The 18,343-nt window shown below is 34.8% G+C and overlaps 1 protein-coding gene across 2 annotated transcripts in view; it reads right to left on the bottom strand.

Annotated features, from left to right (window-relative positions):
* LOC134751865 (rho guanine nucleotide exchange factor 1-like) overlaps positions 1-18,343 on the bottom strand; it is a 97,418-nt gene that overhangs the window by 61,609 nt on the left and 17,466 nt on the right. For both annotated transcript variants that reach the window (XM_063687387.1, XM_063687383.1), the window contains exons 2-3: positions 12,182-12,546; positions 4,800-5,735 (exon numbers count right to left, since the gene is read on the bottom strand). In XM_063687387.1, the coding sequence (XP_063543457.1) occupies positions 4,800-5,735; positions 12,182-12,404 (1,159 nt within the window). In that variant the 5' untranslated portion in view covers positions 12,405-12,546. The remainder of the gene's footprint in view (positions 1-4,799; positions 5,736-12,181; positions 12,547-18,343) is intronic.

The following is an 18,343-nucleotide window of genomic DNA, read 5'->3' as shown; positions in this document are numbered from 1 at the left end:
ATTGGCACTGCTTGTTGACATGTCTGATAATCTTAAAACCCAGTGACTTAAATGAGAACGAAAACAAAACTGGGAAGAGAATCGGAAGTTTTACAATTCTTTCACTAATCCTACCAAAGCATGTTGCAAAACAGGATTTCTGAAAGTCCAATGCGTAACTAAGGATCAAATTTATATGAAAGACCCGTAAGGAACTTAAGTGTAAACAAAAACAATGCAAGGATCAGTTAAGTAAAAATGGAAACACTGGAAAAGCAATATTTTGTACATTCTACAATATTCTTAATTATTTATTGGCCACTGTCAATAATTAGTCAAACAATAAGAAAGGCTGTTTTTATACATAATAATATATATTATAAAATAGTAGCGGTTAACTGCGTCCTGCAAACCTCAATTCCTGTCAATTCATTTATAACATGTCACGTTGACATTTGTGTATGTTTAAAGACAATATGTTAATAGTTACCTATACAATAGATGCTTGTTAAGTTTTATGAATAAGGGTATAAATAAAGCTTGAGCAGCATTTCCCACACAATTACGTTTGTTTCAACTATTTCTCAACAGCACCACGTCATCTCAAACCTTTGTGACTCCCTATTTGTCTCGGAAAACTCGCAGATCTGCGCCGCAGATCTTATAAACGCGCAATAAGTTAACTTTAAAACCTTCCTCCATTCCGATGGCCTTTTGCGTGTTCTGTCCTTAATGTTCTTTGTGCCTTTATGTTCGTGTCACATTTCACCTGTGCAAGGGCTTGCTTTGTTAGAGTTGGGCTGTTAATGGCTATATATCCGGATCAACAGGTCGCACTGTGTTTCTATATTTTATAGTTGCATATAAAACTCGGAGTTTACGTAAACCGATGGACAGGATAGATATGTAGGGGTAGTAGGTAGTACGTTAAGATTTGATAATGTCTTCATCGTCAGAACCAATTTATCTGCCTAGAAACTGCCTGTGAATTTATTTAATTATAGAGCCTAAATCATGAAATAGTTATCTGGTTAAATAACTTCCAAATAAAAGAAAATTCTCAATTCCACTTTAACAACTTTTGAGTTGTTACTTCAGATTTCAGAACCACGGCATTCCCATTTATCAATATAAATTATTTTAAGACGAACCCCGAATGATCGTTAGAACATTAGAATGGGTTAAAGTTCTATGCGCTTTGTTTATTATTTGCCGACATTTTGCTCGCTTAGTTTACATTCATTTCATTCAACTCATATAGTTGTCCTGCAGGTTAGGGCCCATTCAGATCCACACGTGCTATCTAAGTTTAATAATAGTTTTATAAGACTCTCATTCAAGTTCAATGCGGCCCATTGACGATACACGACCTATCGCATACCGTACCGATGGTTTATATAAACTCTAGTTTTATAAGAAAAGACCTTAGAGCCATTGGCGCTTATGCCCTTCTTAAAAATTTCTTAATATCAACGCGTCTCTTTATGACGTAAGTGCCAGTCCCTGTAAGGTCTTTATTTATACTCAAAGCAATAGGTTTCGCATTCCAACATCGGTCATCGGACCGTTGATCTAGGTGCGTTTTTTGCGCGAATTTTTCAGGGCAAGCAAAAAGATCATTATCTTAAATTGTTGCTTCCACCATCATCAATGATATTGCCCATCCGTATACCTTATTGCAATGATGTAAGGTCTATCAAAAGTCAGTTGTATTGCTGTTAGTACTTCAATCATCGCTGGATATTCTATGCTTGTCAAAGTATCAGCAACACTCTTTGCTGACCATTTCTGAACTTTCTGATATTGTAATTAGGTTTACGTATAGCCAGTTATCTATGTCAGTATTTTACTCAGCTATGACTCATTGGAAACTTTGGCTATGGGTGCCATGGAACAATCACCGGTAATAATCTGTGCAAAAAATTCAATCGAAAGTCACCGATCATTAGGGCCAAATTCACTTTCTCTGAGTAAGTTGCGATAAGTTTCTTTTATGACATTGGTGTAATAACTTTTTGTATGATAATACTGTGGAAATAATGAAAAATATCCAGGCTGCAACATGTTATGGATTAATATAATAAATGTCAAAGATTGTTTATACATTTAGGTGTATTTTGCTCTATCACTAAAAACGGGAGAATGGAAAATGGCTGATATTTATGAAACAAAAAGTTTTTATTTTGAAATAAAACATGGGATACTTTTTAACCCGGAATTAATCCCCTAAAAGGATGATTATCGTTAAATATACGGTACGGTAGTGTACTAAGCGGAGAGATGGTTGTTTTTAATTTCCGTTAGTTAATTAAATCTAAAACAATTAAACCTACCCAGCCAACCAAGATAAATTTACATATTGTAGAGAAAAACTTAATACTCAGTACTCAAAACGAAGTCACAGGCTCGGGCTAATAGACCCGGGCCAATTCAAAATGTATTTACAAAGTGAAATCACTCTGTATAATGTTATCCTTCAACCGCCTGCGGAATGTTACCGCCGGTCACGGTGCGCCATAACGTCCACTGGTATACCTTATGTCTTGGACATAAGGTTCAAGATAGTTCAGCCGGGAGAAGCTGTAAACTGTGCAACTGATCGTCCGTACAGAAATAGTGTTAATTAACGTGTGTGGACGTGGGTGACGGTGGGTGATGGAACGATTCAATACGCCAATTTATTTTAACACAGTGAAACCGATAAAATTAACACCTGGATTTGCAATTCAGATCCAAAGCGTACAGAGCGTCCAGATATAAATATTTAAAACAAGTTTGAACTACATTCTTAACTCAACCCTCCACTAATCCATACTAATATTATAAATGCGAACGTAAAAACATTGGCGGCGTGGCGTTACTTTTAAAAAGCCAAAAAAGAAAAAAAAAGCCAAAAAGCTGGGAAAGCTAGCCAGAATTTCCAGTAAAAGATAGAATGGACTAACCAAAACAATCACCTTGAACCATAAACGACGACCGGTCTGGCCTAGTGGGTAGTGACCCTGCCTGTGAAGCCGATGGTCCTAGGTTCGAATCCCGGTAAGGGCATTTATTTGTATGATGAGCACAGATTTCTGTTCCTGAGTCATGGGTGTTTTCTATGTATTTAAGTATTTATATATTATATATATCGTTGTCTGAGTATCCATAACACAAGCCTCCTTGGGCTTCCCGTGGGACTGTCAATCTGTGTAAATGTCCTATAATATTTATTTATTTTATAAAGCATCAGTCACTGTTGTCAGTATTAATTTACTTCTTGGGCTAAAAAGACAAGACAGTGATTAGCAATATCAAACGTTGTAAAAACAGTAACAAATGCGATTGAAACGAGTATAATACTCGTACAGAACAGACTAATAAATAATGCATTAAGTTTCAAGTATAAGGTATAAATCAACATCAAGACCATCGAGATAAGAAACAGGTTTGGTTTAGAACTAGGTAAACAAACTTTTTATCACATGTGTGCCAAAGTCAACTTGTGTATTTATTTCATCCAATTCTCTGCCTTTCCAATACAAGGATTAATGTTTTTGTAATTTTAATAAAGATATAGGAATAAATTAATGCCAGCATAGCAAGTGGAAGAAAATAGGTAGAGTAAAAAAAGTTTTAATTCGCAAATTTAACCCGTTAAACCGTTAACCCTATGTCAAATTGTACTGGTAACCATGGTAACTCCAGGTTTACCCCGGATTAGTGGGATGGTGCAAGTGGCGCTTAAAGAAGATCCGAAACACTACAACATTAATTCGTTTACAATGTTCAAGAAACATCACAGGATAAAGAGTTAAAGACCCGCACGGGTGAAGAGATCTTAAAAGGTAAAGCATTTTTTAACGAGAACTTATAATGTTGCAAAACGATTCCATTGTGTTAAGTGATGTGTGAATTCCAGGGAGTAATTGTCTCAATCAATAGTCTTTGTAAGGCCTAATTTGTTATTTCCTTTACTGCATTGCCATCATCAATTGAATCACCTTTTATAATATAAGATTATAATTCTACTTGAAAAGCTAACTTTATATTTTTATAATACAAGTAAGAAAGATGTCAGTTTAAAATTTAGTATATATTTTTATTTAGGAGGCTGTCCATAGCCATGCAGCGGGGTAATGCCGTGAGCATTATGGGCACTTTTGCACCGGAAGCGATAACGAACGGGTTTGACTAATCACCTCATGTAATTAAATAATTATTTGTAACAAATGTAATATTAAAAATATTGATAAATGTCATATACCTAATAAAATGTATAATTTATTTCTTTAAAAGAAAATTGTATAGACATTTAATGGAAAATTGCTATTATTCTTTAAAAGAATCAAAAGCAAAAAGTCCTATAACTCAGCCCAGAGCTAAACGGGAATTAGGGAAATAAACCATTAGTTTCTACAATAATGGTATGTACGCCTAATCAGCTTAAACGCAACGACCGCGGATAATAAATCGTTTCAACCACAAAATGGCGGACCTTATGTCTTTACGATAAGGTTTAAAAATTGACAGTTAACAATGTGGACGATGTTACCGACAGGATGAGGAAGTGGCGGATGACCGACAAACTGACAAACGTTTGTCGTGACTACCGCGACGCCTCAAGACCACGCTAAGGTCGGTGCATCGATTGTTTAATGGTCAAGCCATCAATATTCAGATGACTTGGATTCCGGAGTGACATTCGAGGTTAAACAAAATCCGATCCTATGCCAATTTGTAACGTACTGTAATTTTAATAAATAAATAAATGATGTGGATTTGTATACTGACTTTTAATCCTTACTTTCTAATAAGTTTAATATTAAAAAATAACTCACCTCTATTTCCGCTAAACAGCCAGGAGTTATGCTTGTTGGTGTTGCTAGCATCAAATTTATTTTTTACAATAGGCGTTGATTCTACGACACTCGCCTGCCTACTTCTTACAGCTTGAGGAGTCTTAATCTTCTTCTTTGACTTCTTCAAAGTCCCACTATGTGATTTCCTTAATGTGTTCACTTTGACAGTCTGACTTTTCCCTCTGACCTTGCTTTTGCTTCTAGAAGTCTGTCGGCTTAACCTCCGCCTGTGTTCTCCGATTACTTTAGGTGTTGGTAGTTCTTCGTCAGTATCGGTGTCTTCAGAAGGTTTGCTATCTTGTGAGTTTAAGGACGCATGTCGCTTTTCCTCTTCCAGAAAGGATCTAGTATAATTTAGAACTTCAGTCGTACTGACGATTTTGTCAATAGCTTCAGCCACAGCTTCCACTGGCTTGACAGTCGTCGGAGTCTTTTTCCTTCTGAGGAAGAAAGAGCCAACGGAGGAACCTTTACTACTCTTCCTTGATTTAGGAGCATCAGTGGTACTACTTTTTCTACTGCTAGAATTACTCTTATCCTCTTTCTTGCTATTCTTCCTCATCTGTTCTAGTTTCGTGGTAGATCCATGAACCGAGTCTTTTTCCTCTTCACTCCAAAGGCTTTCTCTGGATTTCTTTTTGTCAGAATGTTTGTCAAGATCTCTTTTGTGATCGAACCAGTCATCGCCAAGGTTCTTGACTATTTCCAGAGGGTTCGATAATGACATGGTTTTTCGATGTGTTTTCTTATTTTTCGCAAAATCTACCTCCTCGTCAGTTACGGCCAGTTTGAGAGATTCCTTGCTCATGGTGGGGCTCTTACTGAGTCTCGGGGTCGCATCATCACTGGCTGATATGGCGTCGCTCTGGCAATCAGCTGATTCGTACAACGATTCGTCGCTCTCATCTCTCCGTTCTGTCGGAACATTTTAAAGGCGTTATTAGATTCTAGAGTTAGAGGACTATATGTTTCCTTGCCATTTATTTGTTTGTAGTCAGCACCATTAAAGGTATATGCAATTAACAATAAAAAATCACACAATGTTCTGAGATCAGACAGTACAAAAAGTATTTCAATCAATCAATTGTCGAATGACGAGACAATGTCAAGATTACAGAATGACTCACGGCTGTTAGAACGGCGAATGCTTTGCAAGAAGGCTATTATCCTAATTAACATTAACATACAATACGGTAGGCGACGCTTTCTACGTGGACAGTGAAATTTGAAACATTTAAATTTACGTAAAACGTTTTGTTTATCTTTTGTAAAACAAGGGTGAAAGTTTTTTTTTTTAATTTCACGTACACCCGTGGGTTAAACAAGACTTTATGGCTACTATGCTGCTACATTAACTCCATTTACTTTATCATTCAAATTAGTACCTTATGCAGTGCCTATTAAGTTCTCTATTTCATTGTTTTGTCTAGTAAAAGTGAGTAGGCTCTGAAAATAAACACAATTAAGTATTACCTAACGGCCTATCTCTTTATCGTAATTTTCTCTGTTATCTACGAGTGCGTTGGTGTCAACAAACCTAGAACTGGTTTTGAGAGCAGTATTAACCTGAATACGAGATTCCTGTGTATGCAGATTAGACATAGCTTAATCTGGCTTTAAGTTTTTATTGAAAGTAGGCGAGCATTTAATTAAAACACGTTTTGAAATGCGGTTTTAGTGTTTGGTAAATAGATAAGCCGGTTGTGGTATGCGTAAATAGTTATTTAAAATTCGTATGTTCATAGTCCGTTTTTGAATTCCACTATAGATAAAGTATAGAAGAGGTGCGTACCAACCTCAACACACTAAATTCCCTTAGCAAATCGTATTCTGGCATCTTAATCATGTCAGTCAATAATGAAATTATAGTTTCGTCATTTCTAGAACATATCAAATTAAATGTTATTTGTTCAAATACAAAAAAGGTCACAAAAATATGTAAATATTTAGTTGCCGCAAAATGTTGGTTATCAAAGACCCTTTTTTCATAAACCACCTGTGGTTTGCTTATGTTGTATATAACATAACAGCAGGTTGCGTTATCACTGCCAGTGTACTTGGTAAAGTAATCGCTTGCGCAAGGAGTAACAGTAGTTAAACTGTTGACAAAGCTTGTTTACATGATTCAGTCAACGTCGTAAATGGTTAAAGTGCCGCTGTTTTCTTTTGTCATTAGGTAATGGTTAATGTCTTAGTTACATGTTTTGTTGGGATTTGCATTGTAAATTGTAAGTATGCTTTCGATCATTTTCATTAAATACCATAATATCATATGTATTAGAAAACTGACACGAACAAATAATGTCCGAAATTTAAGCTGCAGGCCACTACGTCATCCCAGGGATGCCCTGGAGAATTTAATATGATGAATATTATGTTACCTACTCATAAGAGCTGTTAATAACTCACACCGCGTACAACTCAAACATTATTATGCCTATAATTTTCGATTGAAGTCAATGTATTATTTTATTATTATTATTATTTATTTATTTAATAAAATACAGAGTATTCATACAATAATCATAGCCCCGCAAAACTCAATAATGAGTTTGACTGTGGGGTCATCAGTCTCTAGTTACATATGTACTTAACTTAATTTTATAGTAGTGCAATTACTACAAAATATTCAGGTAGTGTATTTTTAACATACAATACAATAATCCTCATTATTTGTTGAGAAGCTTAAAGGCTCAGCCAGCAGCAGAAAGAACTAAGAAGAAGATTTCAAAAATCTTCTTCCTTTAGCAATAAGTCTCGCCTCGACCATCTTTTACAATTACTGTATTTAATAAATTTTTTTAAACTTTACACACAACACTGATTTCCGACATAGCCGTTATTCTACATTGGCATGTCCCTCACACCTAAACGGCAACAATCACATGGTCACTTCCTCATTCTAGATTATGACCCCCCACTTATTCATAGATCATCGACCTAGTCAACGTCAACACGTCAACTCATGCCGAAATGCATGCAAAATCATCAGCAACACCATTGACCAATGGTAAGCCTGCAGTGACAGAAAGTCTACCAAATTTCAGTTAAGTTTTGCTATTAGTAGGGACAAGCTCGTATCAAAATATGAAGCTTGCATTGAATTGGATAAGGATTAGAGTTGAATTTTATTTTATCCGATATTGAAAGTGCAATTACATATCAACCGCTAACACAAACGCAAAGGAGCCTCGTCTGCCAACAAACCACTGTGTGGTTTGGCAGAAGAAAATATGTACCTAGTTAGTTGTAAGTAAGATCTTTGAATAAACGTTTATTTATTTATTTTTTTATACAACGTGTGTTTTATTTATAAATCATAAAGCTTTAAATTAATTAAAATCACTATCTTTATAACACATGACGTTTTAAAAGAACCTTTCTACGTGGTTGTTAAAAAGAATCAACGCTATTAGAGTACTTACGAACTTATTACATTTTGTTTCCAACAGAACAGGCAGAGGGGTTCTCAACATATATGCGATGCGTATGAGTCATCACATCATTGTCTGATGCTTTACTTTCAAAATGACTAACGTGTCTTTGAAGTTCAATACATTTTCGTCTTTTTGTTAAGTTTCTAGTATGCAAATTTAAAGTGCTGTATGTATATTGGAATTAAAGGCCCGTTGTATCTTTTTGGAAGTGAAATGATCGGATGACGTAGTTCGTTAAATTATAAACTGCTGTGGTGTGATAAAAAATGAGGTCATTCTTATATTCGGTAGTCTCATCATTTTGATATCGATACTGCTATGTAAATGAGATAATTAGTTATATTTCTTAGAATTACAGTGGAGTTTACTAAAAACGAGCGTGATATTTGAAACTACAGCTAAAATAAAAGTCTTCTAATTTAGTACCAGGCAAAGTCGTACGCTGCTTACGAAATTTTTAACATTTGCATTCATAAGTTTAGCTGTCTCGAAAGAAAGTCCATGATTTAAATTCCGAGGAAAGTTTTATTTTTCTGTTTTTCTTTAACTTTTCGAAATTAAAGCTATCTTTTTTAAAGTGTTTTTGCAACAAATATTGGCAATTCTACTGATATCCCCCGGTGTGTAAAAACCACCAGCAATTTATGCCCTTAACCACGTCATCCGCGAGACCGTTGGGCCGTTGGCGAATTCAAACGGAACATATTTCGGTTACGTTTTTTGTGCGTGAATCAGATCACGAGACAGTCTGCGTAGTTGAACTGGATAGGTTATTAAAGGTGTATATTGGTGCGTGTATTGTATTATATTATTAACCTTATATGAGAAGCTGCCGAAATAATTACTAAGCCACTAAAATATTAATTGAGTATTTAATTTAGAGTAACGTTTACTAGTAACAATTAAAAATGTTCATGCTTCTGTGAGTACTTTTGAATGATATATAGGAGGGAAACAAGCAAATAAATCGCCTGATATTAAGCGATTACCGTCGTCCATGAACACCCGCAACACCAGAGAGGTTGTAATTGCGTTGCCAGCCTTCTCTCTGAACATGTTTAGTTAAAGTGTTAAACGAGGCTCTTCCATTCAAACCTCCTAAAATTAGTTAAGCATCGTTTTTCAATGTTCCTTTGTCCAAATGCAAAAAATCGCCACGTGTCAGACGGTCAACGGTTTAAAACGGTCACAATAATAAACACATAGCTTTTATAACTTTAATCATTGGGTCTAAAACCGCTTGGAACTACAGTTTATTTTCAATAGCTTTATGCACTAAGAATAGCTTTACTGCCTGGTGGTCTTTGGTTCTGAGTAGCGTATGGTTTTCTAAGTACCAATCTAGTGCTAGTTTTAGGACATTAGTCGATTCGTTCATGTTCATCTCAGTTATTGAATTGGTTTCATCTGCTCAGTATTTCAGAAAAAAATAGAACTTAACTTGAAATTAATTTCTTTTAATGAAATATCAATTTCAATAAAGAGATGTGTAATTATTTTTAAAAAATAACAAAAGAAAACAAATCTCTTATTTATCGGACCGCTAATTTCCAAGTTGTTAACATAACAGATAACTTTAACCATGAACTTTGAAACAAACCAAAGCATATCGTTGAAACAAAACAGGAGTTTATCAAAAGTTCGACACTTCGCCCGATAATGTAATTCCTGTGACCAAAGCCCAATCAGCATGGTTAACAAGTAAATTGTTAACATTATAATCTCTTTACCAACTTTGAGAAATTGGAAGTATTTATATTGTTGAACCAATGATTGATGCGAAATTTGAGAGTAATTTGATTATTTTATAACAAAAATCATTATTCATTAACAATTGAATAAAAAATCGTTTCAATTAATGAACAATAGATCATTTTATTGGCATGGCATTAAGTTTCGAAGTTTCTAAACCGAAGTGACATTTTATTTTCTACAATTGTTTATTTTATTTTTTTAACCACAGTTGGCTTTTTTAACCACCATTTATCAAAAATACTTTACATTTTAAACGTGACAGTTTACCATTAGAGTTTTGAATGATTCACGGTTAGTTTCACAAGACTTATATTGACCGGGACATAGCGTCGAAATATCGGGAGCTCATAAATAATACAAAAGGTAATCACGGTCTATATCCCAGTCAATATAAGTCTAGTGACAGTTCACCGTTTTCTATTTCACTATGCACGTGTCGAAATTGTTTTTTAACGTTTAATTCAGACCATGACTCATTATCAGGTTATCAACTAGCCTTGTTTCACTCGAGCTATTGTCAATTGACTTAAACCTCTGAGTTCAAGGTTATGTGGTATGTGCCAATATCACTTTATGTCATACGTGTAATACATTTTTAAAGCCTGTTTTATCAACGATATGTTTAAAACTGATACACATTTTCTTTGTGTGAATTTGTAGTTTAATTTAAATAAGCGGCCTCTCCATTAATTTAATTTTCCATTATTTTTTCTGGAAGAGATCCCCTTAAAGGGATAAGTTCGCCTCTGTACTAATGATGGGTGTTTGTCCTGTTCACCACTAACATCACTGTTTATCGATGGTATAGATAAATCCAGTTTTATTTTATTTGTGTCCTTATTAAATAATACATCAATCTTTCTGATGACAGTGAACATTTTTCAATGAGCTTTATTGAAATGAGTATAATTACGAAAACCTTTATTTTTTATGACGAGTTGATAAGCAAAGTAGGTATTTGCTCGGAAGTGTTATTTTATTTCGAGATATCGATAAAAAGCGGTGCTCTCTCTCCTAAATATGTCAGTAATCGCACGCAAAATTCCGAGCCCTAATTATTATCGTAAAACGTAATACTATAGTATCATGTAAAATTGATATTTCCACAATGATTTATTATTCAGACTGTTGTCAAAATAATCGATACAGAGACCTTGCTTAAACAACCCAAACCCATAAATGAAAAATATACATTAGAGCCACCCACAGGCCACCCTTTGTGTCGTGCTTCAAGGTCTTCATTTATATAATAAATATATTAATGGTTTCTACGTATTATTAAAGTTTCCTATAGGTGGCCTACTTTCAGAAAGTTATTTATTCCATGTCCCTTATTTTTCAAAAGCACGTCGTTTAATTTTTAAATCCAAGAAATTCATTTATTTAAATGAACGATGAAACTTGTATACTGTCGGAACAATTGCATTATGTTTTAATTACTTAAGTATCAATTGTTCTAGATACATACTACCTATTCTCAAAACCAGTTCTGTGACAAATAAATATCACATTTTATTTACACTATGCCATGGAGACAGTTATCAAGAACGCCCGCATGGCAATAGTCATATTATAATTATAACGTCTTTATATGACAACCGGGTAATAATGACTTCTTAACTCATATTCATGTTCGATAAAGCTCCTAATACGCATAATTTCGAGTGCATTGTATTCAATTAAACATCACAATACAATGAACATAATATAAGTAGAGGGGCCACCTGCCGGAGAGGGGCCACGACCCCCGCACCGGGTCGTTCCTGGCGCAGAGGTTGTCAATTGCGGTTCAACGCGGAAACGCAGCGAGCGTGATGGGCACCTTTGCGTCGGGAACGATGCGGGGTGGGTTATTCGAGTAGTTTTTTATAGGTTACTTTAGTTTTATTTATAGTTAAGGTTTTTTTTTATAGATTATTTTTAGTTCTTAGGTATTTTTTTTTAAGTATTGTGTAAGATTTAATTTGAAGGTTTAATAATCTGTAATTATTGTAAAATGAACTGTTTACTATTAATAAAATATATAAATATAAGTAGAACAACAATGTCTGACTTTGAAAGCATTCGCCGTTATTTCCTTCAAATGTTTTATGAAACTAAATAAAGAATATCGTCATCTTTCTCAAATGGCAAGGAAATCATATTAAACATATTTTTCAAACAACTTACCTAGCGAAACTTTCATGTCCAAAATGTCAGAATGTCGTCGTTTCTCCTTCTCACTCTCCGTCGACGTTTCCCTCTCGCTCGACTCCCTCGTCGGCTTGAGGGTTATCGCCTTCTTCCTTCTCAGTCTATTCACCATCCCGTTCTCTCCCTTCACCGTCCCATTCTCTGAAGGTTTGTCCACAACCTTCGGCTCCCGTTTGAACCACATCATGGTTCCGACCATAGGTGATATTTTTTTTAAGTCACTCACATCTGTTTCACTTTACACTTCAGTTAGACTGTCACTGTTCACTTTAGTTAGTTTTGTTACATAATCATTATCTGCTTAGACACTTTTGGTTAAATTTGTTATTAAATTCACTTGGCTGCAAAATAAGACGTCATAGCTGAGTGACGCTCTTGGCAATGTTTGTAATTAGCCGGTTTTATTCGTTTATTTATAAACTGAGATTGTCGCCCTTACTCGGTCTAATAATAAACACTAAGATTTGTTTTACATTCAGCTAATCGATTAAGTCACATGTTTCCCGACAGAATGTCATACATTAGCATGACATCAATATAGATTTATCAGAAATCTAAACGTTATAATGTTTGGCGCAACTCCAACAAAATTTAATATAGATCATATTACAGATTTGTAAAACTGTATTGCAAAACATTATGAATATTAGAATTTATAGGTCAATAAAGCAATAGATCAAAACTAGAGATACAATTCAAGAAGCAAATATTGAATAAACATTACAAAACCGAAGAAAGATGAAAATGTAGCATATAATTACAGAGATTAATTACCCAATAAAAATCGAAGAAATGCCAAGAAAAACTATGATCTACAAAATGGTTCCTAACCTGCGCAAGCATTTTACGTAATGTCAGACATAACGTCACCGCAAAACAAATGCAACTTGTACGTAGCTAATTGAACACTGAGCCGCACAAAACAGCACTTGTGTTCATAATCGTGTTGATGAAGGAAATTACTATATTCTGGTAAATGAGCGTGTATAATAATTAACATTGAGAGAATGTCGTCATGTGGTACTACATACGTTTATTTTTAATTAGAGACCTAGAGAAACTTTACATGAGGGTCACCTCATGTAAAGTTCGCAAATAGTTATTAAATCGAATCCTTGCTTTTCAATGCCACATTAAGCTTTATAATTTATATCATAATGGGGATTTCTCAACCTATCCTCCCCTCTCAACCCAATCTAAGAAAGTCTAAGTACAATCGAGCTTTTATGACTTCCTTTTTGTTATCAATTTTTATTTAGGAATGCAAGTCCACTTGAATCTTGCACACAAAAATACAATACAATACAAATACTCTTTATTGCACACCTTAATAAGAGAAAACAATACAAAAGAAAACAGAATCACAAGCAGAGGTAAACAACAGGCGGTCTTATCGCTAAAAAGCGATCTCTTCCAGACAACCTTGTGTGTTTAGCTACTCTAATTTTAAACCTAACATGATAAAAACAATCCAAGTCCAAAACATATATTTTTCATTTCGCAAGTCTGACTCATCGTACTTGTGCCGGTACCTTATGGTCTCAAAAACGTCTATAAATTCCCCCAACCCAAAACAGCTAAATTTACAACAAAAACGCCTATTCACTTACGTCGTTATAGGACTAAACAGCCCAGATGCGTGCGCGCCGGAAGCTGGATAAGGAAGCGGCCTACACACTACCGCTCTGATAGTGATTGTACTATTAACAATACATTGGCCATCTGTATGCCTTATCTTGTTGCAATAAAGTTCAAACATGGTCAGCTAGATTGTATTAACTAATGTTGCCACTGGCCTTAACGAAATGGCGAGTTTCATCTAAATCGCTGTCATTAGGGTCTATTTACAGGTTGTTTAGAATTTTATGGTAGATCGCAAAAGATTAGGATATGCTATTTTTGTGCTGGATAAGGAAGTAACCAGTAGCGTTATGGTTTAACTGATCGCTCGTGAGACGGATTTCGTACTAATGAGATTCTTAGAAAAAATTGGAATATTTAAAGGTGGAAATTGCTAGTAAAGACTGTAAAGTATCTAAATTATAACTGATCCTGCGGACTATATAAATGTACAGAAATCAAATTAATCAACTGTCTGTACATTATTGGCAGTATAATTGTATATCGCCAATAATAAAAGAGATTGAGGAGATTATTACACTAATTCAAACAGACGAAAATCTAAGAAGTGTTATGTTCCTTTTTCCTGTTGCTTGAAATAAGAACCTAAAACTATACTTATATTAAAACCGCTAAATAACAAATCAATAGAACTACATGTCTGGCATTACAAGTAACAGCCGATAGTCTCAGCACAAAAAAAAACAATATAAATAACCGAAGCCTCAAGCCATATGGCGAGGTAAAGTGTTCCGGCCCGCCGGCCGTAACTGCATTTAGCTGCCAGACGTCGGGGGTAGGGTGCAGGGGAGGGTGGACGGGGGTTGGAAGGACGAGTGCTTCGAAATTATATTTTTAATGAAAAATGTTCCGAAAGTGTTGGTTCAGTTGGCAATAGTTGTGCGTTCATGGAGTTTTCAATAATACTTTACATTAGTACTGAATGTACTCTCAACTTCGTGATATCATAGAGTAACTTATACTAGAGCGGTACTGTCATAGTAAATTTTGTAACCCCAGTAAATTCACTGCCATCTGTCGACACACTTTAAAACTAAAAATGAAGATTTATAAAAATACGATAGAATGTATTTAAATATAGATAAATGAATTTTTTTATTTGCATTAATTATTTTTATGATTTTGACCCATGTTCTTTCACTGATATGCGTTAAAATTGTTAAATAACAAACGAAACCGTCAACGCCATCTATACGACTGTAGGCCAAAACTAGTAGCGCCCTCTGAGCGAGAATCAAATTTTCTTGATTTTCGAGGTACGTTTTTTCCTTAGACTGTATCCATCTATTACGGAGTTATATCTATCTTTGGTGATATCTATTAATCGTCGGGTGAGAAAACGTTCGTGGCATACGCCACTTACATTGGTTTGCAGGAGAGCGAAAAGAAGCAAACAATAAAAATCAAAAAGTTATATTTAGGAAATATTCAACTTATTAATCATTAAGGCGCATGTTTACTATTATTACCATACAAATATTTTGAATTTAGTAGTAGTAGTAAAACTCTTTATAGTACAAAAATAAACATAAAACACGAGAAAAACGCATCATTTGTACAAAGGCGAACTTATCCCTTAAGGGATCTCTTCCAGTTAACCTTTGAGCAATTTTTTTTAAATGGTAATCATGAAATAAAATAAGAGCATTTTTGTTTTATTCGGTTTTGATGAGTTAATGGTAAACGTACAATGTATGACATTATGACACGAAGTTTTGGATATGTCACAATTTTTGTGATAATTTTTTGTTAACAGTGTAATTAACTAATTATCCTTTAGTATAGTAAAATGCGGATACGGCACAATATTAAAAAAAAATTTTTTTTTTAATCGATTGGTGTCAATTATAGCTTAAGTTTTGTTATTTTAGGTGTCAATAAAAAACGATTTTTTTCAAAACTGGATATGGCACAAACGTATTCTCAGCCAACGTACGAGTAATATCAAACCCAGGGAAGTAATGTGTAAGCTTTTTTTGTTTTTGGTATTAATAACTAGCCTTAAAACTTACATTGTACCAAATGCAATTTCCAAAAACTCCGCAATGCAAACAAAGCAAATCATAATTTTTCAATCCTCATCAGATTAAAAAGATGAGTAGATTCTGAATTTAGATATTTTGAAAATAAGTTACCTACACGAACGACGCATCGGCGAAACTTTTTTTAAATAAAACTTCCCGGTGTGTTAATGTAAACAAAGGCTAATTTAAAAATATGAGTGCGTGTGCAAATATAATTAACACGAGCTTAAAGAGTGATGCATCAAAACCTGCACTAAATATAGGGTAAAGCACAAAGAAAGAGGTTTTGGTGCTAAAAAGGAAACTGGAGTACAAATTAGAGGCTTCACGGGTTCCAATGAATCATTTAGATGAGGAAATTTCACATTTCTACTTCAATTAAGAAACTTAGTTAATGTATTATTTAAAAAATTGGCGAATGAAGTAATGACGTTATTCATAAACGCCGGTGAGGTCTAGCAAGAGTAGCAAGCCCTAGGTTATTGTTTGTCCTTATCGGCCATTTTCACTTTTGTGTTTCTTAGAAAGGGCCAAAATTTAACACAGGTTTGCTGAGTTTTATGAATAATTATGCGGGGTAAAGCAGGTATAAATATGCTCGTTACACACTATAGTCAATAGTCAACATCTACTCATAGATTTCTTTGAAACACATACTTAGTTACGTATTACAGTAGGCAAATGACATCACTAGGTATAATACCTCAGTCAATTACCACAAGGTTGTTTTCTAGAAATAGGTTAGGTTTTTAACATGTTCCACTTATAAATTGTTCTGCAATAATAGACTACTTACATAAATACAGCTTTCAAGGTTTTTAACAATTCATTTGAACATTGTTATGTTCAAATGAATTGTTAAAAACCTTGAAATGAAATGTAAGTACCTATTTGCGAGCCGTTATTCTACATAATGAAAGCGTTAAATTAGGAAAAGTTCTTTTTTTCAAAAATGAACATTTTACTAATAATAGTAGTCGCCCTTCTGTTCGGGCTGGGGCACATTATCTCCTAGCCGATCCCGATCGATTCTCATATATAAACGTAAAAAAATATATTATTCTGAACTACGGTCCGACCAAATTCATTAATATTGGATAAAGATATTCAAGATATCGTCCAACAAACATGAAACGTGCACCCCAAATCGACTGTCAATTCACTCGTTCGATGATAGAAACTTATATTTTCTCAAAATATTATCCTTATTATCGTTTTTCGCCAAGCGTTCGACACCGCGCCAGGCCCCAGGTACAAAATTAGTACAGTCCGGAAGCGCATCCTGCTACTAAACTACTAAATATGTCCCCTTCGCGTGTAATTTACATCACGTGTCACTTGGCAGGTTAGTTACGTAGTTTCCTAGGGTTTTTCATTGATTTTTCTTTATTTCTGGGGTGTGGTTTTGTGGGTCCAATCCTATTATATGTAGTTATTCTTGTCTCTAGAAGCAATCATTTCTGATATTATTTAGCTTAAAGGAAGATTGACTATTAAACGACATTAAATGTCGACAATTTTAGTCTATTTACCAAGAAATTGTAAAATTAAAATGCCGAGCAAACTAAGTTTCAAGCTTTCATTTCATAAAAATTATTACTTTTTTTGGCTTCATATCCCGAAATGTTACGTGATTGCGCAAGCAAACCAGTTAATTTAATTTTCAATTCTTTCATTACAAACTTGCCCTTCTACTCAATCTCGTAGACTTTACCGGGACTCAAACGTCCGTATACCTAGAGTCCTAGACATATCAACTTTCCCATCGTCCACAATGTTAACTGACAATTCTTGAACCTTATTGCAAACACATAAGAACTTCAGTACTTGTAGCAAAGCACATTAAGTGCAGTCTGAGCACAGATTTAGCCTCCAGCCATCCGTCACAGGAATCTAGACGTTCATCCATCTTTAATGTCATATCTAAAAGGACTCTTCGCTATATGTGGGATGAAATATGTGCATGATTATAATCAGGAAGCAAGCAATGGTGACTTTATGATAATGGTCGATGAGAATTTATTGATATAAATAAAATAAAATAAATGTGTAAATGTTCTATTTGAATTAACTTGTATAAGGAAGCAGGTCGAAATATATAACTAACAATGTATGTGTACAAGATATTAATGATATTATTGATTTACGGTGCCATCTGTGTGTAACTCTGTTCCGTTTGACTGGTAGAGAATGTAAATTTTTGTTGCTGTATTTTGTGCAATGTTATAAGTTAACAATTTCAATAATTGTTACTTTTGTCCTAGTCCCAGAAGTATCTAGTTGTTGTTGTTGTTGTTGTCCTATGGCACCCCAGAGGTGCTAAGGGCCTTCACAAGCTCGCGCCACTCCTTCCTATCTTCAGCGACCCTTCTGGCCTCGCTCCAGCAACCTGCTCAACCCGACCGCTCGTAGCTCACTCATGACGGACCGCTGCCAAGAGTGTACAGGGCGCCCGGAGCCACGGCTTCCGTCC

Source organism: Cydia strobilella, chromosome 23 (genome assembly GCF_947568885.1).
Source record: "Cydia strobilella chromosome 23, ilCydStro3.1, whole genome shotgun sequence".
NCBI classification, from domain to species: domain Eukaryota; kingdom Metazoa; phylum Arthropoda; class Insecta; order Lepidoptera; family Tortricidae; genus Cydia; species Cydia strobilella.
Note: the sequence above shows the minus strand (reverse complement) of the source record. Positions and strands in the feature narration are given on the sequence as shown.